The sequence below is a fragment of the Eschrichtius robustus genome, chromosome 2, assembly GCF_028021215.1.
Source record: "Eschrichtius robustus isolate mEscRob2 chromosome 2, mEscRob2.pri, whole genome shotgun sequence".
Taxonomy (NCBI): Eukaryota; Metazoa; Chordata; class Mammalia; order Artiodactyla; family Eschrichtiidae; genus Eschrichtius; species Eschrichtius robustus.
In genome coordinates, this window is record NC_090825.1 from 154,248,977 (window position 1) to 154,271,564 (window position 22,588).

The 22,588-nt window shown below is 39.0% G+C and overlaps 2 protein-coding genes across 2 annotated transcripts in view; one reads left to right on the forward strand and one right to left on the reverse strand.

The window, feature by feature from the left end:
• Positions 1–17,999, reverse strand: part of LOC137759781 (ELKS/Rab6-interacting/CAST family member 1-like) — a 167,669-nt gene extending 149,670 nt beyond the window's left edge. Inside the window, exon 1 of the mRNA XM_068536390.1 lies at positions 17,796–17,999. The gene's annotated coding sequence lies outside the window, so the exon portion shown is untranslated. The remainder of the gene's footprint in view (positions 1–17,795) is intronic.
• LOC137759783 (ELKS/Rab6-interacting/CAST family member 1-like) overlaps positions 1–22,588 on the forward strand; it is a 901,087-nt gene that overhangs the window by 230,332 nt on the left and 648,167 nt on the right. Inside the window, 1 exon segment of the mRNA XM_068536391.1 lies at positions 14,226–14,255. Within this exon segment, the coding sequence (XP_068392492.1) occupies positions 14,226–14,255 (30 nt within the window).

Consider the following 22,588-nt stretch of genomic DNA (forward strand, 5'->3'; position numbering starts at 1 on the left):
TTAAATTTAAAAGTTTTTTAGTTAAAATGTTTATAACATAGAATCCTAAAATAATGTTCTCCTGATAGTCTGCCTTCCTCTATATGTACAAGCAGTCATATGTGATGATCTGACTGGACCTGTTTAGAAAGAAAAGGCAACTCTGCCCAAGAAGCTACTTTGCATGAACCTGAGATGTGGTGGAAGAAGGAAAATCACTGCACTGACTGAAGCAGACGGAGTGATGATTAGGGATCAATGAAAATAGAACAGTAAACTGAGGGCCATGAATCCTGGCACAGCAAACAGGAGTAAATGAAAGTTTTCAGGAAAATAGTTATGTGGGATGCATATGCAGTCAACTAACCTTTGACAATGGTGCCCAAAACACAAAATGGGGAAAGGATAGTCTATTCAATAACTGGTGTTAGGAAAATTGATACCCACATGCGAAAGAATACCATAGACAAAACTTAACTTGAAATGGATTAAGGACTTAAATGTAAGACCTGAAACCATAAAACTTCTAGAAGAAAACATAGGTGGTAAGCTATTTGACATAGGTCTTCGCCATATCTTTCTGGATTTGACACCAAAAGCACAGGCAATAAAAGCAAAAATAAACAAGTAGAACTACATCAAACTAACAAGTTTCTGCACGGCAAAGGAAACAACCAACAAAAGGAAAAGGCAACCTATAGAATGTGAGAAAACATTTGCAAACTACCTATCAGATGAGGGATTAATATCCAAAGCATGCAAAGAACTCATATGCCTCAATAGCAAAATTTTTAAAAAAATCCAATTAAACAGTGGGCAGAGGACCTGAATAGACAGTTCCCCAAAGAAGACATACAAATGACCAACGGATATATGAAAAGGTGCTCATCACTAATCATCAGGGAAATGCAAATCAAATCCACAATGAGATATGACCTCACTACCTATTATAATGTTTATTATGAAAAAAGACAAGAGATAACAAATCTTGGTGAGGATATGAATAAAGGGAACCCTTGTACACTGTTGGTGAGAATGTGAATTGGTGCAGTCACTATGGAAAACAGTATGGCGGTTACTCAAAAAGTTAAACATAGAACTAACGAATGATCCGGCAATCCCACTTCTGGATACATATCCAAAGGAAATGAAATCAGTATCCCAAAGAGATATCTGCATTCCCATGTTCATTGCAGTATTATGACAATAGCCAAGATAAGGAAACCTGTGTCCATCAATGAATGAAGAAAGAATATGTGGTATATATATTCAATGGAATATTATTTAGCTATAAAAAAGAAGGAAATCCTGTCATTTGTGACAACATGAATGAACTCGGAGGGCATTATGTTAAATGGAAAAAGTCAGACTGAGAAAGACAAATGCTACATGGTATCACTTATATGTGCAATCTTAAAAAAAAAAAAAAAAATTGAACTAATAGAAACAGAATAGAAGGGTCCTTGCCAGGGTCTGGGAGATGAGGGAATCAGGAAAACGTTGGTCAAACGTACAAACTTTCAGTTTTAAGAAGAATATGAATAAGTTCTGAGGATCCAATGTACAACATGGTTACAGTAGTTAATAATACTGTCTTGTATACTTGAAATTTGCTGAAATAGACTTTAAGCATTCTCACCACCAAAAAAAACAAAAACAAAAACAAGGGTATGGGGGTAGAGGGGAACTATGTGAGGTGATGGAAATGTTAATTAACTTCATCAGGACAAGTATTTCCCAATGTCTAGGTGTATCAAATCAGTTTGTACACTTTAAATATATACAATTTTATTTGTCAATTATACCTCAAGAAAGCTGGGAAAACAAGAACTAAATAAATATTTAGTAAATGAAAAAAAGTTATGAGGTAGGTGTTTAGGAAATATTAATTAGGAAACACTGTACCGACAGGACTAGAGCAGACAGGTACTGCAAACAAGGAAGTAATCTCTCTCTTCTTCTATGGCAATAAACTAAGAGTACCCATGCCTGACAGCAATTCATCAGCAATGTCCCAAAATTCAGATTCCCAAGAGAAAGAACAAACGAATAGCAGAGAAGAGATGCTACCTATATCCTCAGCCCATAGCTTTTATCTGTTTTCAGTCTACAAACCAGTTTCTTACAGTCCCCTGGGAATAGGAACATGAAACTGCAGGAGGATAATGGCTGCTTTAACATCTCTCTCTAAGCTCATCAACGATGTGCTAATAGTTCATACATTTAAGCCAGACACTTGTAACTCATTTTCAGTGGTGCAATTGTCTAATAAATTGTTTGAAACTTTAAAAAATCTTCAGTGTTCCATAGAAATGGAAGCCTTTTCACAATAATTGAAACCAGTAATGCAAAACAAATGTATTTCCTTGATAAATTTAGTTTTAAGTAAGCTTTAATTTATATGCTAAATTTTTAAATTTAGTTCAAGTTTTGGCAGAGACATGTTTATTTTAATTGTTGGCCTTCAAAACTCTAGCTTAGGAATAAGCATCTGCTTCTTTTCAATTTTCCGCATAAACTGGGTAAATTTCTTCAAGTGGCAAATGAGGGGTGAACATACACTGTATTGCTTCTGGAAAGGTTACAAAATTGCAGCACTTTTTGTGAATCCTTTATGAGAGATCTTACAGCATTACCCTTAAATCTTCACTAGGGTTCTTATAATGTACTTATATTTAAGCTGTTTTCAAAGAACATAATACATTAGCATCTAGACCTTGTGCCCAAATATCCCTCTTTGGAGCACTTGTCGAATACTCTAATAAATTTTGAACTCCTCTCATTGCTTTATAGAGATTCACAAAACACATGGATCCCTTCTCTAAGATGAAAAACCTCCCAGAGGAAAAGCACAAACCCAGCCTCAGCCCACCTATATTGGAGACCCTGTAACCAATCTGACAAATAATAACATACAGTGCGTATTTCTCCAGCTATAGCCTTTGGAGGAAATCAATAAAACTTTCAGAAAATTAAAGTTAGAGCTCTTGAAACACTGTAGGAGGTAACATTCATCCTTTGCAAATACCTTAAGAAAACTGACTTCTGAGAGAATCCAATCCCTATTATAAAATATTCTTCCTTCACCAGTAATGGCAACACTGGTAAAGGCACTGCTAAGCATGGTTGCACCCATCTGAACCAAGCAGGCATAGAATCTAGGTAACAACGCCCACTGGCTATTAATATGATGGAAACTATCTGTGAATTGGGACTCAGTTGATATTAACATGTAAAACCCCTGAAAATCTACAAGAGCATTTTCTTCTGGGGTGTTTTATTTCGTCGGTTTCTTTTTCAGTCTACCTTTTAAGGTATTACCCAATCGCCATGTTATGTATGGTGTCTAGCCATGGTACTGATGTTCATGATTCCATGAAATGGCATCTTTGCTTTACAAAGTATCAAGGTTATAACACAGAGAGTGGTGAAGGACTAAGAAACATACTTTAAGAGAGCCAGTTAACTTGCTGGACACTAACATCCAGTCAGGAGCCTCAAGTAACATCTCTGCCCAAAAGTTTCAATTGCTAAATAGCAAGGGAATAATACCAAGGCCCAATCACAGAGTAGCAAATACCAGAGGCCCGGGAAAATCCCAAGAGAATAGCTTCAATGGCAGTGATTCTCAAATGTTCAAGGTACACAAGAATCACCTGGTGAACGTGTAAAAACAGTTTCTGAGGCCGATCCTCTGAGATTTTAATTCAGCAGGTCAGGCGAGGTCCATGAATTTATAGTTCTAACACGGCTGGCGGAACCAGAGCTGCTGCTCTGAGGAACACACTTTGAGAACCACTGCCCCACCACTATTAAATCAGAGTCGGCAGTCTTGGAAAATGCAAGGTGATTTGCATGTTCATTAAAGTTTGAGAATCACTGCTTTAGGAAATGAGGCAACAGGTTTGTTTGGTTTTTTCCTTCCTCCTGTGATATCAGGATAGGGAGATGGTGAAAAGAGAGGTTTTCAAAAGAAAGTAAGTGCTTAAATCACACTCTTTGTCATGAAACAAACCTATCTGGCCACCTTGCTCACCTTCCTCAATGAAGCATCACTCACTCCTTCCTTTATCCACCTCTCCATCCTCACTGTACCTTACCTAGGGCTCACGAGGAGACAGAGGTCCCATATGAACTTCAGATCGGCATGTTATAGATTTCCCGGGAAAATCCAGAATTCATATAATTGTTTTTCTAGTCTATAAAAATTACACTGGCATTAAACAAAGAATCAAGTTTGAATTACATACGTTTAGAAAACTTTTCATGTAAATAACTTCACAAGAAATTCACAGAAAAATATTGTTTTAGACTGATTGGCAACAGGGCCACGACAAGAGCAAGAAATGTCAACAGAGTGGCCTCCTGTGGTCACCCATGTCTCAGAGATGGAGGAAGGAAAGATAGCCTCTTGACTGATTTGCACTGTATGTAATTTTACATTACATGTAATTACGTGGACTAAACCAAGTGTAACACAGAAGACTAAACATGCTATCGTTCCATGTGATGAGCCTCTACAAAGAGGAAAAAACAGAAGATGTGAAAAAAAAAAACACTTTTTTTCTACTTTAATTTTGTACCTATATGAGATGATGAATGGTCACTAAACTTACTGTGATAATCATTTCATGATGTATGTAAGTCAAAGCACTACGCTATATACCTTAAACTTTTACAGTGCTGTATGTCAATTATATCTCAGTAAAACCGGAAGAAAAAAAAAAGTGGAAGATGTGAATATATCAAGCCTTGGCAATGGGAAAGGCCTAAGTCCACGTGACTAATCACACCTCCTTCTTGCTGATTCATGCTATTGTAGATTCAGCAGCTCCAGCAGCGAAACAGCTTATCTGTTAATAAGCTACAGAAAGAAGAGCCCCAAGTCCCATCACGCACTGCAGAAATGTGATTTGAACTGGCAAACATCTCCCAATCCACCACAATAACCCCTTGCCTCGCTTACCTGAAACTTTCACACATACCACATCTCCCCAATTATTTCCATAATCAGTGAGCCTATTGCTGATCTAAAACCTGACACATACATGAGTAGATTCCAGGTCTGTTAAGTACCAGGAGCAAAGGAGGACACAGAAAAACACCACATTTAGTCTCATTTTCTCTGAGAAATTCAGTGCACTGCAAGACAGCACTGGACTGAGAACACAGAACCAAGGTTCTAACGCCAGTTTTTCTACCAGATACCTTGAAGCAAGTCACTTGGCCTCTTTCATTTCATTTCTTTCGAAATTAGACTACATTATCATTCAGATACTTCCATATCTAGGAGTCTGTGATTATGCTGAGTATCCATGCTATTAGAAAGCCAAAGAAACAGCTACTCAGAAGCAGCACATGGAAAATAACCATCTTGGATGAGACTTAAGAGCTGCAGTGGCACTAGCTCCACACAAGGCATCCTAATCCCAGGTCAGAACTCGGTACTGCAGGCTGCCCAGAAACTGGGGCATATAATAAGGTTTATTCATATGAGCATCCTTCCTTACTTATTCAACCAGAAGTCTTTCATGAATACCACCCAGATGCTGAAATTAGGATCGCCATCCTTAGGTATCAGGGATTAAAGTATGATCCAAAGAGTTCAAGTTGCCTCCAAAATGTCTGCAACTGCATGGAAGTTGAAGGCCTCACTCACCTCGTTCCCGCCACATCCTGCAAATCCTTTTCTTAGAAGGAAATCACAAACTCCCTTTCTTGAAGACAGATGGGTAATTCATGTACAACCATCTATGAGACTGCCTGCATGGGGCCTCCTTGTTTGAAGACTACAGAGATTTTAAATTAAAAGAACCATCTATGTCAACTCTGTCTAGATGATGTGTTCAAAGGGAAGACCCAAAGCAGCAAACTAGAGGGAACTTTTCGTTTACTTATTTCTAAAAAGCCAAATAAACCCTCTAGGAATGGTTATCTGTCATTTCCTTTCTCAGCACCCAACTGTTCCTTCTTCTGGCTGCAGTCACAATTTTTATTTGCAAACCATGACTACCGCCCTCAGTGGACCCATGTCTTCTGTCCCAGGGTTCCTTTTCCTCTAAGAATTTTATGATCTGCATGAATCACTTTGCATAGATAACTAAAATTGATCACTAAAATCTGAAATTAAAAAAAAAAAAAAGAGCATGCAACACCCTGTTCTTATTTTGCTTCAAGGATACTCCTACTGAGCTCATGGAGCTGAAAGCTGCAAAAACTTGAAGGATCCTCCTCTCAGGTTGAAAGACTAGGACATGAAGTACCCAAGTATGCCACACAGAGTTCAAGAAAAGGAATACAGCCAGATCTTCCATCTAAGTATCAGGAAGAAATCGGAGGTAGGGAAAAGAATTGGGGTAGCTCAGCAGTAGCCTTTTTCTTAACGTCAGAAGCCTGATTTTTATTCCGAAACAAGACTATAAAACAGCATTTCCCAGACATTGTCGCATGGAGGTGTAATCATGTGACTGTGTCTGGGCCAATGACCTGCAAGAACAAGTGTTATGCTGGCTTCCAGAAGGCTCTGGCAAAAGTCCAACTTAATGAAATGAAAATGTCTGATTAGACCTTGACTTGTCCTGACAACTCTGGTCACAGGGAAAGCAGTCCTATTGACTCATCATGTCATTTCGCTCAACTATTAATGCAAGGAGTTTCATGAGGAAGAAAGAACTGCTTGCAAATGTACAAAGTAAGCAACAAATACCCCTGTCAACAGTATTAAATTATTTATCAATCACACACTACAGGTTATATCACAGTAGTTACAATGATGGAGGCCACTGGGTCCTCACCAACAAAAAGACTGGCTCTTCCACTTTTAGGACAGTTATTTAGAGCAGGGGTCCCCAACCCCCCAGGAACCTGGCTGCACAGCAAGAGGTGAGTGGCGGGGAGCCAGCGAAGCTTCATCTGCCGCTTCCCATCACTCACATTACCACCTGAACCATACCCCCAACCCCCCGTCCGTGGAAAAACTTGTCTTCCACGAAACTGGTCCCTGGTGCCAAAAAGGTTAGGGACCGCTGATCTAGAGGACTACAGGGCACTCAGCGTTTATCAGGAGTCTGTGCTTTCACAGAATCTACTCTTCAGTAAGCCTACAAATCTTTTACCCTTGGCCCTAAAAGCCAAAATCAGGGTTGTACTTTATTATAATCAAGGTGTTTAGGAATTTCTGGTGAAAATAAAAGTTTACACTCAAAAGTGAATAAATGTTCCTGAATCTACCTTTCATCTTTGGTTAATACGTTTCTTGCTAAACAAGCCAAATTCATAAAGGAAAAGACAGGTTACCTCATAACACTTTCTTTTCAACTAAAGCAGTAAAGACCCACACTAACACTGCATTTTTTTACTTCCAAATTCTATACATCAGGCTTCTCACAGAAACTTTCACTTCAGCCAGTGGAATACCTTGCAGGAGGCAGGCACTCAAGAAATATTTGTTAAGGTGACTTGAACATAGTAACACATTAGGTGAACATTATAGGAAGTTAGCCTAAGGGCTCTTCACTGAGAAGAAAACAGTTTTTTACCATGTTCTTTATTGCCAAGTGAAAGGATATACATATATAGCCTTCTTCGCTCAAAATGTACCCTCTCCACATCACTGGCATCCTGTAAATGGCCATAAATCACAACTGGTCCTTGTCATGAGGAAAACTGTGTGTCAACTTGAGTTTGTCTGCCTTAAAAGACAGGCACAAGGGTAAAATCAAACATATTTAAGTGCTTGGGAAAGCAACGCTGCTCTACAGAAGCAAGGGAATATTAGGGGCAGGAATTATAAACATATACACTTTTTATAGCAATAGACTCCAGACAGGAAATCAGGATGAGACTGGTCTATCCTGGCATTCATTTCATAGAGTTTAGTTTTGTCTGATGAATATTTAAACCCAAAGCACTGCAGTGGTAGTGCCAATATATGTCATATTTTCAGTTGCATCTCCTTTCTGGACTAGGAGCGCCCCTAACTATTCATAAGCCTTAAAATCCTAATTATTGGGTAGACCAGCGGCAGACTGGAGTGACACGAAATTAAGGTTGACTTTTAAGAAAATAGGCACACGTCTTGTACTGCTCTCTTAGATACACTTTGGCATTTTGCAGAGCCCAAATGAATTACAGAAGAGACACAGGTACTGTTAATACATCACGTGCCTTCTAAAAATTCTGGAAGACGTGGGGAGTCCCACATCGTTTCTTTGGGACTAGAGACGTTGCCAAGGACTGAAATTGATGATGCATAGGAGGAGAACCCTCCAAAACTAACTCCTCTGCTTTGCTGACCCAAAGGAAGCCAAAGGAAAGAGACTCTCTCACTCCAAGTAACTCCCTAAACTAACAATGTTTAGAAAAAACAAGTATTTTCAAGATGGTTCAGAGTTGGAGGATAGCAGGCAGAGAGTAGAAACTGACTTGGATTTGATTATGGGGTCACGAGAAAGGATCAGAAATGTTCATTTTTAGTTATTACTGAAGTTTTTATAAAATCCCAAGACATTCACTAGAACTTTACTAATTAAGACACGTAACCCACACACAACTAGACTACAAATACTTATAATACATGTTTTTGGTTTTTGTTTTTTGAGAAAGAAATCTCAACTACCAAAGGTTCACCAGCTGCAGGACTTCAAAGGCAGTAATAGGAGCAATGGTCTCCAATGACTCAATTTGGAAAGAAAAATCTCTCACACAACCCACCCGTTAGACAAGATGACATATACATCTACTTCAGGACACCTTACATTTTGGATGAACAGCCTTGAATTTACTTCACAGCCAATAGCTTGCCAGAGAAAACTTCGAGTTGGATCCTATTACTTCATACACTAAATCCACAGCTCAAAGTCCATCTCACTGGATAATTGAATATAACTAGCGATGGGAATTAAAACTGAGGATGCCAGCAGCCCTGATTTCACTGTTATTATTTGTACTGTGTGAAATGATTTTCATATTGGCAAGTATGGGATCTCTGAAACTGTGCACTCTTCCTATCTACCATGGTACATACGATTATTTGCCCATGCACGCTCTGAGGGGCAATGCGGTACAATGAAAGGAGCCCTGAGCTTGAGTCAAAACCAGTTCTAGTGCCAGCTCTGCCACTATCTGGCTGAAGACCTTGGACCACACTTTAGGTCTAAGTTTACTCATTAATTTATTTAATAACCATGATTTGATCACAGACCGAAAAGAACACAACATTGCTCAGCTGTAAAAGGGGGGAAACTAGACCTAGTTTATAGAACTGGTGTTAGATTTAAATGAGATAATGGGTGTACTTTGCATCCAAGACACATTGGTGCTAGTCTTCTTCTACCGCAACTATCAGGCACTGTGTTCAGTCTAAAACACCATTGCAGGGAGCACACTGGAAGCCCTCATCTCGTTTGTCATCACTGGGTAAAGCCTCTTGCCTCTTAGTCGGTAAAATCCATGAAGGCCAGGATTTTCTTCTTTCTAATACACAGACGCATCCTCTGAACCTGCATGTGCCTCAGCATCTAGTAAGCACTTAATAAATAATTGTTGAATGAATAAATTCTCTTTTATTCCTTAAAATAACTCTGGATCAACTAATATTTTTACCATTTTAGAGTGAGGAGGCTAAATAATGAGATAACTGTCTATAAAATCAGGTGATAAGTCCCTTCCAATTCCACAATGCTACCTATAGTTTTTATATTTTCCAATAGTTCATCATTATATCATTCTTCCTAAATAATTGCTACTTACTCACATTTATTTATTGGTTATTGCTTAAATAATAGCAAGAGTCTCCAACTATAAAATCTACTCCTATCTTTAAAGAAAATAAAATATTTGAACCATAAAAAAAATCATTTGTTTATAAGAAAACTTTATTCTCACATCTACACACGAACTATCTAATGAGGTTATTCTTTTTTTTTTTTTTCTTTTTTTTTTTAATGAGGTTATTCTTAAGAAACTCTTCCGGGCTTCCCTGGTGGCGCAGTGGTTGAGAATCTGCCTGCTAATGCAGGGGACGCGGGTTCGAGCCCTGGTCTGGGAAGATCCCACATGCCATGGAGCAACTGGGCCCGTGAGCCACAATTACCGAGCCTGCGCGTCTGGAGCCTGTTCTCCGCAACAAGAGAGGCCGCGACAGTGAGAGGCCCGCGCACCGCGATGAGGAGTGGCCCCCGCTTGCCGCAACTAGAGAAAGCCCTCGCACAGAAACGAAGACCCAACACAGCCATAAATAAATAAATAAATAAATAAATAAATAAATAAATAAATAAATAAATAACTGATTGAAGGACTTTAAAAAAAAAAAAAAAAGAAACTCTTCCAAGTAGTTTTCCCAACCTAAACTTCCATATACTTTTCCCCAAATAAGAAGCGAAATAAACAATCAGTCAAGAGTGATATTAAAAACATGGGGGCAATCCTGTCCCTAAAACATTTCTTCACCAAAATTTGGATTCTTTCACTTTAAGAGCAGCAAGGTCATCTTTTTTACTATCTTTCAGAAGATAACTGTAGCTTCCCTAGTCTGGGGCCCTAAATGAGAAAGACCTGGGTTAGATGCAGCCAATGTCACAGGGTCTCGTGGCTCTGAATCAGTATTTTCACACACTCCCAATCATAAATGCCCCAGAGACCTCCTATCCCCAAAACGGACACTGCTGTATCTCAAGTTCAGGTTTACAGAATGATGGCCTCCTCCAAGGCCTTCCTTAGAAAACGTATTCCCAAATTTGCCATCTCACCTCACGCTTCCTTCTCCAAAAGCAGCCTACTCTTTACCACTTACAAGTCTTCTCCTCTAAAGGGCTCAATGTATATTGGGGCACTCAGCAGATATTACACTCTACTCCATCAAAAGGATCTCATAAATTTGTTTTAATTTAGTAATTAACATTCCTCTAGACTCGCAGAAGTGTTGAGGGCAAAGTGATAACGCTTTTAATGGCAAAATCAAAATGTAAGCCCAGGTCAGACTTCACATCTAATGCTGTTGCTGGTAGACCCAGTGATTTTGAGACCGAGCAAGATGATTTTATCATTAAGGCATCACCACTGCTGTGCAGGGAATTTCTCTTTCATTACACCTCAGCTCCCTCCCGCCTCAAAACGCTGCGTAGAGTTCTAACGTACTCTGAAACCACAGTAACTTATGACAGAGCAGCCATCATGATGACCTGTAAGTCATCAAGATACATATCAACCACTGGCTATGTTATTAATACTTGAAGTATCAAATTTGCTAAGGAAGCAAAAAGGAGCTTCGTTCTTCCTCAAGGGGAATCAGAAACCAGTATGTTCAAGAGAGGATTTCCATAGGAAAACCGCCCCTGCCTCAGACAGCACCTACCATCAACATGTTTATGGGCAAACACAGTATCAGAAAAACATGCTGTGAGTCTTAGAAACAGCATATGCCTCATTTCATACGGGCTGCTACGGTGCTAGGCATTGTTTTTTGGTTTTGTTTTTTTTACTGCATTTCAGAGAAATAACCGTAAAATGAAGGTCTATAACCAGCATATAACACAATAAACAACAGCATCAACTTCTGCACCCTTTTTGTGAATGGTTTCCCTATGCTTTAATTGAAAATGTAAGTTTTAATATGCTTTGTGTTTTCTCTCAAAATAGTTTGGGACCAATTCTATTCTAAGACTTCTGTATTTACCATCTCCATCCAAGGTCCAAAGATTACAGAATTTACAAATGAAGGACACCCCCTACACACACACACACACACACACACACACACACACAGACGTCAGTAATAGAGGAGCTATGACAACAAAATTCCTGAATGACAGAAAGAAACACAGAGGACAGTGGCTTGAAACAGCAATGGTGGTCACCACAAGCTTTGTCCTAGAGTTCAGCTCAGGTCTTTCTGAAAGCCTGGACCAAAAATTCACCAAAACAAGAAGCAGTAACACAGTTCACATAACTTTCCTGAGCTTAAATGTATAATAGATCCGGGTAACTGTCCAACCTAGGTTGTATCTTCAGGGAATCTCAAACTCTCATAAAAAACCAAGGTTTCTGGCTCAAGAAAAGGCTTAAAGTTAGAGATGAGCATTGTTAAATCACTGGTTCCTATTCACATTTCAACCCTTGAAATAACGTTTCACTACTTGTCTCAGTCACCAGCGACTCTAGTCTGTCTTGAGAAAGCTCACACGCCTCCCTGGACTCAGCCATCTCCTTCTCACCGACAGGTCAGGTCCAATACAACCAAAGCTTAATTCACTTCAAAAGATATGTGAACTATTATTCAAGGACAGTAGCTGTCTGTTTACAGAAGCTTCATCCACATCAAGGCAGCTGAGTTTGTGAGCTTGATTTTTGTATTCTTCTTTCATTCTGTCAAAATTCAAGCTTACAGATATTTCTGCTTTCAGTCTATTCTTTAATAAATGTCCCGCTCAGTGTAAGACAGGACTCAGAGTTTCAATGACATAACTGTATATTTTCCCAAGAAAATTGTTTATGTACCTTTCCATAAATGTTTTAACTTTTTCACCTAGAATATAAAATCCTTGAAGAAAATGTCTGTCTTCTATAGTTTAGCAAGATACATGCTCAACACAATTTCCAAATCACCTTTAGTACCAATTTTAACCATGAAGAACACTGAAAATTCTACTGTAAATTATCAAATATATGGTAGCAAATATATAAATGAAATTCTTCTGTCATTTAGTACAAAGAAGAGAGATACAAATATAGGATAATTTCTCAAATGAGTTTCAACTACTTAATGTGCTACTTTAAAGCATATTCACAAACAACAGAAATAATCAATCTGAAGAATTGGATTCATCTCTATACACAAGGGACATTTTTATACAGTTTCTCGAAGAATTAGCCACACAAGCACAATAGGTACCATAAAGATTAAAAGAAAGTAACTGCATTAAAAATACTTCAGTTTATTAAAAGGAACGGTTCCTATTTTATATGTATACACATCTATTTTTATAGAAAAGAACACATCTATTTTTATTCTAATTTCCATGACTCACTCCCCACCCATTCACCGATGAGATAGATAAAAGTTGATCCTATTTTTCACCTTTTAATTTATTCTACCTGGAGAAATAAAATTCATCACTGTCCCATGTTATTTTCCCTCCACTTTGGACATTTATCCACTAAATAAACATCTACTACCCACTGCTGTTAAGCAGTGTGCTGGGTCCTGGGGCTCCATCCCAGTCTCCTCCGCTGGTTTCCCCTATTTGCCCCAATTTCTAAGCGCTGAAGTGTCCCAGGACTCAGCCCTGTCTCATCCTCAAGTCAGTCTACACATGCTCACTTGGTGGTCTCAGCTAGTCTCCTGGTCTAATTAGCATCTATCCTATGCTGACCACCCCCATATTTATATATACTGCAGACCTCTTTCCTGGGCTCCAGTTTCACATATGGACTCACCAACTCATCTCATCCTCTGCCAATAGATGTTTCACAGATCTCGAACGTTTAACAGGCCCAACTAACTCCAGATCTTCTCCACCAAACCTCCTTTCAAAGGATGAACTTGATGACAACTTCGTCCTTCTAGTTAGTTAGGCTGAAATCCTTGAAATCATCCTGACACCTCTTTCTGTCATACCCCACATCCAAGCTATCAACAAACCTCTCTTGGAAGGCTGGCCAAGGAGACACTTTGACGTAAGCTTCTGCCCAATCCTGACGCCTCTGCCTCCCTCCCACTATGTTGTTCCCAAGGGCACATGCTTACAAGTATTCTACACAATAAACCCTGTCTGAGTCTACTTCCCAAATGATCCAAATGCTTCAAGTCTTCACTACAAACATCCATTACAATATTGTGCATACAACAGCTTATCCCTACTAGAAATAAAACAAAGGATGATTTTAGCTGATCTATGTGTAGAATCATATAGTTATAGATTCAGAGATTAAGGATATTTCTTGTCTTCTTTACAAGGACACTGAATGCCTCATGCTGCCTTACTACTCTTTTTGTTTATCCTCCATGCAGCAATGAAAGGCTTTAAATAAATCTTATCCATTCAAGTCCAACTGGTATTTTTTCTTTCTCTTCCCTGAGGAGCATCTTTTTTCTATACTACCACTTCTCTATTACTTCAGCTATTCACTGCATTTAGTTGTTTATCTTATTTTTTTCAGAAATATTCCTTCATAACAAGGAGGTGCTAAAAACCTCATTTCACAAGTAGGTATGAAAAAGAAATATCTTGAACACCTTTCCTAAAAAGAAATCTAAAGGTAGGTAATTTAGTACATAAGCCTTTAGGAAAGCATTAGAAGAAAGTAAGACAAAGTCAAATATTAACAATTTACTGAACATAAATTCTCATTACACAAAATAGTATCTCTCCTTATAACTTCAAAATATTAATAGGGCAACACAGCAAAATATCAAGTGTCAGATGCAGCTAGACTACAAAATGTTATGTTTTTATTTTAGAAGTATGATTTTTATTATTGCTGAAACGAGAATTTTAGAAAAAAAACTACCATCAGTTTCTTAACATGTAATTTATTTGTAAAAGTCAACCAAAACAATCTGAATTCAATCATCAGCTCAGGAAGCAGATTCCATGACATTTTTTCCCCCTAAATGCTAAATGACACAGGCAGCGATAAAATATGCAGAGAAAGAACCATGTCACAGAAGATGTGACAATTTTCATAAATGATGATAAATTGTGATGTAGAACAGCCGTTTGTAAGCTGCTGTTTTCAAAAACATGTATTTTAATGATGATTTTTGCCAAATATCATTTTAGAGAGATATTCTGTAATAAAACCATTGACAAACAAAATTGGTACCTTATTATAAATTAGAACAGAAATGTATTTAAGTTTTCAGCAAACTTGTAATTTTGCTTTAAATGAGAATGCATTTTAGATCCAGTCAGTTCCTTACAATGTTAAACACAGTCATCATCTGACCCAGAAATCCCACTCCGAGGTATAAAACAGAAATTAAAACATACTTTCACACAAACCCTTGTACATGAATGTTCATACATGCAACATTATTCATAAACGACAAGAAGGGCAAACAACCCAAATGTCCATCAAGTGACATATAATATCAATAGAACAGAATATTATTCAGCAATAAGAAGGAATAAAGTACTGATACATGCTACAATACGGATGAACCTTGAAAATATTATATTAAGGAAGCCAGTCACAAGAGGCTACATATCATTATGTTTATATGAAATATAAATTCTATTTATATGAAATGCCCAGAATAGGCAAATCCATAGAAATAAGATGTAGATAAGTGGTTGCCTAGGGTTGAGAGTGTAGAGGGAATGGAGAATAATTGCTAATGGATATAGGGTTGCTTTCTGGGGTAATGAAATGTTCTAGAATTGTGCACCGTGATGGCTGCACAACTCTCTGGCTATACACAACCTCTGAATTGTACACTTTAAGTGGGTGAACTGTATGTGAACTACATCTCAAAAAAGCTATTTAAAATGCCAGTTAAAAAGGCCAGTCATGGGCTTTCCTGGTGGCGCAGTGGTATAGAATCCACTTGCCAATGCAGGGGACACGGGTTCGAGCCCTGGTCCAGGAAGATCTCACATGCTGCGGAGCAACTAAGCCCACGAGCCACAACTACTGAGCCCAAGTGCCACAACTACTGAAGCCCGCGCGCCTAGAGCCCACGCACCGCAATGAAGAGTAGTCCCCGCTCGCCGCAACTAGAGAAAGCCCACGCACAGCAACAAAGACCCAACGCAGCCAAAAATAAATAAATAAATAAATTTACTTTTTAACAAAAGGGCCGGTCATGTTGTAGCTGTTTATAACTTGTATAGACTTTTCAAAGTCTAAATCCCTAATTATCAAAATATGTTTCTTACTGTCCACAAACCTCATTTCATTTCCTTACATAAAACCATCTGTCTACTCCACTATAAATACTACACGTAGTGAAAGAAAGTGCTTCTAAAATTAAATCATGTTTTCAAAACAGATTTCTCCTTAATATATTTAATTTTAATGATTCGCATGTGCATTATCCACACTTTCCATTAACTATGGTTAAATTTTCAATCTCAGATAAGTATCCCCCAATACAAAAGCGCAGTAACAGGCCATTCCTCTCCCAACACAAGCTGTGTGGACTAAATTTTTAACGTGTTAGCTTGAATTTTAAAAAGCAAAATTAAGGAGGCAGATCTGTAAGAAAAGCAAGCATATGAAGTCTCAGAATTTTAGAATGGAAAATATTTTCAAGATTGATCCTCTTCAGGACTACCGAAACTTTAATATCTAAGAACTAACCCCAGGAATTTTGTGATATTCTCATATCACCTTACTTTTTAAATTTTTATTGGAGTATAGTTGATTTACAATGCTGTGTTACTTTCTGCTATACATACCTTACTATTTTGCCTTATTATTTATATTTACATTAAGTTGATTCCTTTCCTTTTTTTTTTTTTTTTTAACTTAGCAATGTACGACACAACATCAGTGAACTTACGGGTTTGGTAAGCTATCTGTACTAGTCTAACAAACATTACAATAAATAAAATTTTAAATGGTGATGTGTCTATCACTTAAAAACATCTTGCACATGATCAGTACTACATCTACCACACTTTGGGAAACACTGATCTAGTTTTAGCTTCTAATTTTATGGGTGAGAAAGTTGAACTTCCTGGTGACTCTCAAAAGTCTGTGCACATCAGAACCTCCTGGAGGGTTTGTGTTAAAATAGAGAGTGCCGGGCTCTTCCCCAAGAGCGTAGGTCTGGGGTAAGGTCTGAGAATTTACGTTTCTAACAAATATCTAAGTGGTACTAATGCTGCTGGCCCAGGGACCGCCCTTCAAAAACCACTGACCAAAACCTACTAACCCCAAATTAGTCAGACCAGAATTTAAACTAGAACCCAATCTTCTCTTAGATGCTCTTATAATTATATGCTCTATCAAACATGTTTAATGTTGCTGAATTTTATTCACCTTTCACTTAATTTTACTCTTTTCAATAAAGGTGATTATTAAATGCTAAAGATCAGGTTTATACATTTTTAAGACTTCAGAGTTGTTATAAAATAGTGATTAATAAAAATTTAAGGAAAAGAACATTACAATCACCTTTGAGGACCCTGAATCCCTTTTCTTGGTCACATACCCTCCGTTAGTCCTTTGAGATAAACATTATCTTCAAGTTTGTGTCTTATCATCCACTTGCTTTTCTTGTTAGTTTTCTCATAGCTGTATCTCTAAATAACATATTGTTTAGGGTGTATGTTCTGAGTTTTATACTATATCTTTTTATGCTATTTGCTTTTTTATTCAATATGATGTTTTTGAGATGTAGCCCTCGGTTTTTATCAGTAATTCATTGCTTTCATGGCGGGACACTATTTCATCTACAAGAAAACAGCACTAAAATTGTTGACTTTTTTTTTCATTTTGAAAAAATCAGAGGTAAAAAAGAAGTTGCAAAAATAGTACACAGAAGTCCTATGTATGCTTCATCCAGTTTCCTCCAATGGTTACATCTTACCTAACTATATTACAGCATCAAAACCAGCAAACTGGTTTTGGGACAATGCTTGTGTATAGTTTCATGCCATTTTATTATATATGCAACTCTCAATTTTTAAGTTTTTTTTTTTTTTTTTTTCTCGCGGGCCGCCCAGGCCGCGAGACCAAGGGCCGCGGGGGCCGGGCCGGCGCGCCGCCCCCGCCCCGCCTCAGGCCGCCCGCGCTTGGGCCGCCGCCCGGCGACGCGAGGCCAGTCCCACCCCGCCCCCACCCCCGCCGCCGGCCCGGGGGTCGCTCACCTTCCGCGTTGCCCCAGACCACCATGCCCGGGCACAGCCGCCTCCTCCGGCCTCGCTGGCCCCGCCGCCGCCGCCACACGGTGCCCTCGCCTGGGGCGGGGAGAAGGGCCGGGGATGGAGTCGCACCGCCGCGCCGCGGTCCACGCTCGCCCCACGCTCGCAGCGGCCACCCTGAGCGCGCCCAATGGCTGCTCTGTCCCTCCCCCTCCGACGGGCGCGCGCGCCGCGGCTCCGCCCCGCCCCTCCCCCTGCGGCGGCCGGCGCGCTCCCAGGCTCCTCCCCGCCCTTCCCCACCCGCGGCGGTTCCGGCCTCGGCTCGCACTCCGCCCCGCGCTGCGCAAGTGCCCGCCTCGCGCCTAGCCTCGGGCGACCCTGAACCACCGGCGCGGCGCCCCTCCCAGGCCCGCCCGCCGAGGTCAGCCCCTCCGCTGCACGTGACCGTCTCGCTCGCGGGGGCGGAGAGGAGCGCGGCGCCGGCCCGCCTTCCGCATCCCGAGACCTGCGCGCCTCCCGCTGGGGTTGATGCGCTGTTCTCCTCTCTGCGAGTCCCCGCCCCGCGCTGCACTCCCCAGTCCGGGAGGACACTAGTTCAGGGACTGACCATGCTTAATCAAGATCATTCTAGTGATATTAATGAATATCTGAGTTACTTCCTTTGTTCCCCCCCCTCCGCCAATTAATGACAATGCTCCTACCTATTAGAAAAATGAAAATCCAAACACTGACAGCCCCAAATACTTGCAAGAATGTGAAGTAATAGGAACGCTCATTCATTGCTGGTGGGAATACAAAATAGTACAGCCATTCTGGAAGAGAGTTTGGCAGTGTCTTACAAAACTAAACATACTCTTACTATACGATCCAGCAATCGGACTCCTTGGTATTTACACAAAGGAGTTGAAAAATTATGTCCACATAAAAAACCTGGACACAGATGTTTCATAGCAGCTTTATTCATACTTGCCAAAACTTGGAAGCCACCAAGATGCCCTTCGGTAGATGAATGGGTAAACAAACTGGTGCATCCAGATAATGGAATATTATTCAGCACTAAAAAGAAATAAGCCATCAACCCATGAAAAGATATGCAAGAACTTTAAATGCTTATTACTAAGTGAAAGAAGCCAATCTGAAAGGCTACATACTCTTTGATTCCAACTAAGTGATACCATAATGGTGGATAATGTCATTAGTCAAAACCCATAGAACATACAACACCAAGCGTGAATCCTAATGTAAACTATGGACTTTGGGTGCTAATGAAGTGTAAATGCAGATTCATCAATTGTAACAAATATACTTCTCTGCTGAGTAGTTGATAATGGTGGAGGCTATACATATGTGGGAACAGGGGGTACATGGGAAATCCCTGTACCTTTCACTCAATGTTGTTGTGAACATAAAACTGCTCTAAAAAAATAAAGTCTACAAACTTTAAGCTATAAGATGAATAAGTTCTGAGGTTCTAATATATAGCATGGTGACTAGTTGATAACACTGCAATGTATAACTATAATTTGCTGAGAGAACTTAAAGGCTGACCCCCAAAACATATACATATATATTTATATATTCCTCTTTACCATAAATGTACGGCTGTGCGCCTGGCTTCTCTAATCTCTTCCAATCATCTATTTTTATTTCTGCTCAGTACCATGCTGTCTTAATTGGTAGAGTTTTATAATAGCGAGTCTTAATATCTAGTAGGTCAAAAATCCCCAATTCACTCTTCCATTTGCTGTTAAGAATCAGCTCGCATGTTCTATGTGGGGGAGGGAGGTGAAGGAAATTCATTTTAGTGTCATAAAATCTCTGAAACAATTTGGGGAGAATCACATCTTCTGTAGATTGAAATTTTCTATTGAAATAAGATTTATTTCTCCATTCCTTTAGTTTTTCTTAAGTGTCTTTGTTCTATAATTTTCTCCATATAGTTGTTGCCTATTCTTGCTAGAGTTATTCCTAGGTACTTTATAATTGTGATAATATTATAAATGGTATCTCATTGCCTTTTCTAAATAGTTGTAGCAGAGTACAGAAATGCAATTGATTTTGTATATTGATTTTGTTTGCAGTATACTTGCTAACCACTTTTATTCATTCGAATACTTCATCTGTAGATTCTTTTGGTTTTTCTACAGGGACAAGATATCCTCAATGACTAGTGATAGCAGTTTCTTCTTCTCCAATGCTAAGAATTCTTCTTTTTCTTCCTGTGTAAGACTTCCTATATAATGCTGCAAAGAAGGATTATCTTATCTTGTTGGTGAAAGGCGTCTTATCTTGTTTCCAATATTAAAAAAGAATGTTTTCAATGTTTCACCATTAAATATCACATCTGCTGAATATTTATACCTTCTAATGATAGTCTGTTCATTTTGTATCATGAATAGATACTGAATGTTATGGAATGCATTTTCTACATCTCCTGAGATTAAATTTTTTTTTAAATCAAGAATTCAGTGGGGGACAGATGGATTGAGAGTTTGGGGTTAGCAGACGCAAACTATTATATATAGGATGGATAAACAACAAGGTCCTACTATACAGTACAGGGAACTAAATTCAATATCCTGTGATAAACCATAATGGAAAAGTATGAGAAAGAATGCATATATATGGAACTGAGTCTCTTTGCTGTACAGCAGAAATTAACATTGTAAATCAACTGTACTTCAATAAAAAACTTACTCTGCATCCATAATGTGTCACACTGTTCTAGACAGTAGAGGTAAAGCAGTGACCAAACAGATGAAAACACTTGCCCTCAGGGAGTTCACCTTGTATTAAAGGAGAACAAACACAATGAATAAATAAAATGCATAGTTTGTTACATATTGATCAACACAAAAGACAAAAATGAAGTAGAGAGGGGAACAGGTAGTGTGGGGAAGGAGGTCTGCAACTTCAAATGCAGTGGTAGGAATGGGTGTCATTGACAAAATGACATCTGGCAAGAGCCTGCAAGCAGAAACAAGAGCATAGCTTGTATGCAGTAAGCACTGCAAGGCAATATGAAGTTCTGTTACAAATTCTGTGAAGGAAAAGTGAATTTCTGAGTAGGTTCACTGGAAAAGATAAATGTTAACATACTATTTTAGTTGCTAATTCCCTATCACAAGCAATGAAGCTTAAAAATCTTACATCAACTATTAAGTAAATTAAAAAAACCGCTGAAACCATTATAACCACCAGTAGTACCAAAGTAGCATTCTTATTAAAAGTATGAAAATAACCATTTCAATATAGAATACAGAAAGATAACAAAAATTATTCTGTTGTTCAAAGTAAATTATTATAAAATTTCAACTTGGGTCACAGAAGCCTATCAAAAAAATAAGTATGGGAAAAGCATAAATGGAAAAAAGAAATATTCACAAGTACAAGACCTAAAACTCATTGTAAGTACTCCCCATAAGTTATCTGACCCAATCCAGGGCTAACACTCTAAAGAAACATGAAAACAAACAGACAATCACTCAGAGACCAGATGACAGAAAGAGGAAAGGAATCGTTTCAAAGATGTGTTACAGAAAGTTCAAGTACAAAATTTTCAAATTAATATTGAGAATGCAAAAGGAAAAAAGACCCAGCAAGTCTAACTAGCAATGAAATAAATAAGCAAAGACAAAAAGAGAAGTACATCTAAACACACAAAGACTGACCAAAAGAGAATAAGGAAACTCCTAAACCAAAAGGTCACAGAGGTGTCCTATCCAACATTAGCTCATGGGATGATGATAGGTGTTTATGCGGGGGGGGGGGAGGGGGTGAATAGGTCAAAGTTAATCTATTAGATTCTTTATGCAGTACATCTCAGAATCCTTCAAAATGCCACTGTGAATTATGAATCACTAACCTACTTTGGGGGTAGGGTATGGGGGGCACAGAGTAAGTACGCATGAGAATGTAGTCTTTCCCATGCCAGCTGACCACGGAACCCTTTATTTTGGCCAAAAACAAAGCACTGCGAGAAAAATGCTGTCCTAAAGGGTGGTAAGTCAGATGAAATTCATAAATCACTTTGAAAGGTTAAAGGAATGCTTAAAAAAAAAAAAAAAATTAACTACTGCACCAATGGTTCTCAAACTTGAGCATGCATCAGAATCACCTGGAAGGTGTGTCAAAGACAGACTGCTGGGCCCCATCCCCTCGAGTTTCTGACTAAGCAGATTTTGTGGGTTCCGAATTTCTATTTCTAACAAACTGATGATTCTGCTCAAGGGCCCACACTTGGAGAAATATGGTCCTAAGCCACAGGTGGTGAAACAAGAGATCACGATAAGAATGGTCTCGGGAAAAGGAGAAAACCTAGGTGAAGAAAGCTGGCGTGGAATTAAGGAAAGAAGGGATGAATCATCCAGTAAATGGGGTCAAGCTAAAATCACATGGAAGTTTTCCTGGGCCTTTTGCTCCCTGGGTGGGCAAAGAGTCTTCCTGGGACCTCAAACAGCCTAAAACTATTCAACCCAGCTTCGGGCACAGTATAAATTTAATGGCAAAAGGATGTCCCCACGTTCAGGATCTCTGTACTCTGGCTACCACCACAAACCTTACCCACTGACAATGCCTAGAACTCCTTTAACAGGAAACAAAACGTTTTACTTTGTAGCAAGAAATAGAAGCTTGAGAAGGAAATAAGTCCTAAAAAGTGAATATATATCGCTGTCTACAGATCTCATTCAAAATGTAAATGACTGCTTATAGATTAACCATAGGTCTAATATAACATGGCATGTCTAATATTCTTAAAATTACCAAAATTCAGTTTTATTACTTTGGAGAGGAAGCAT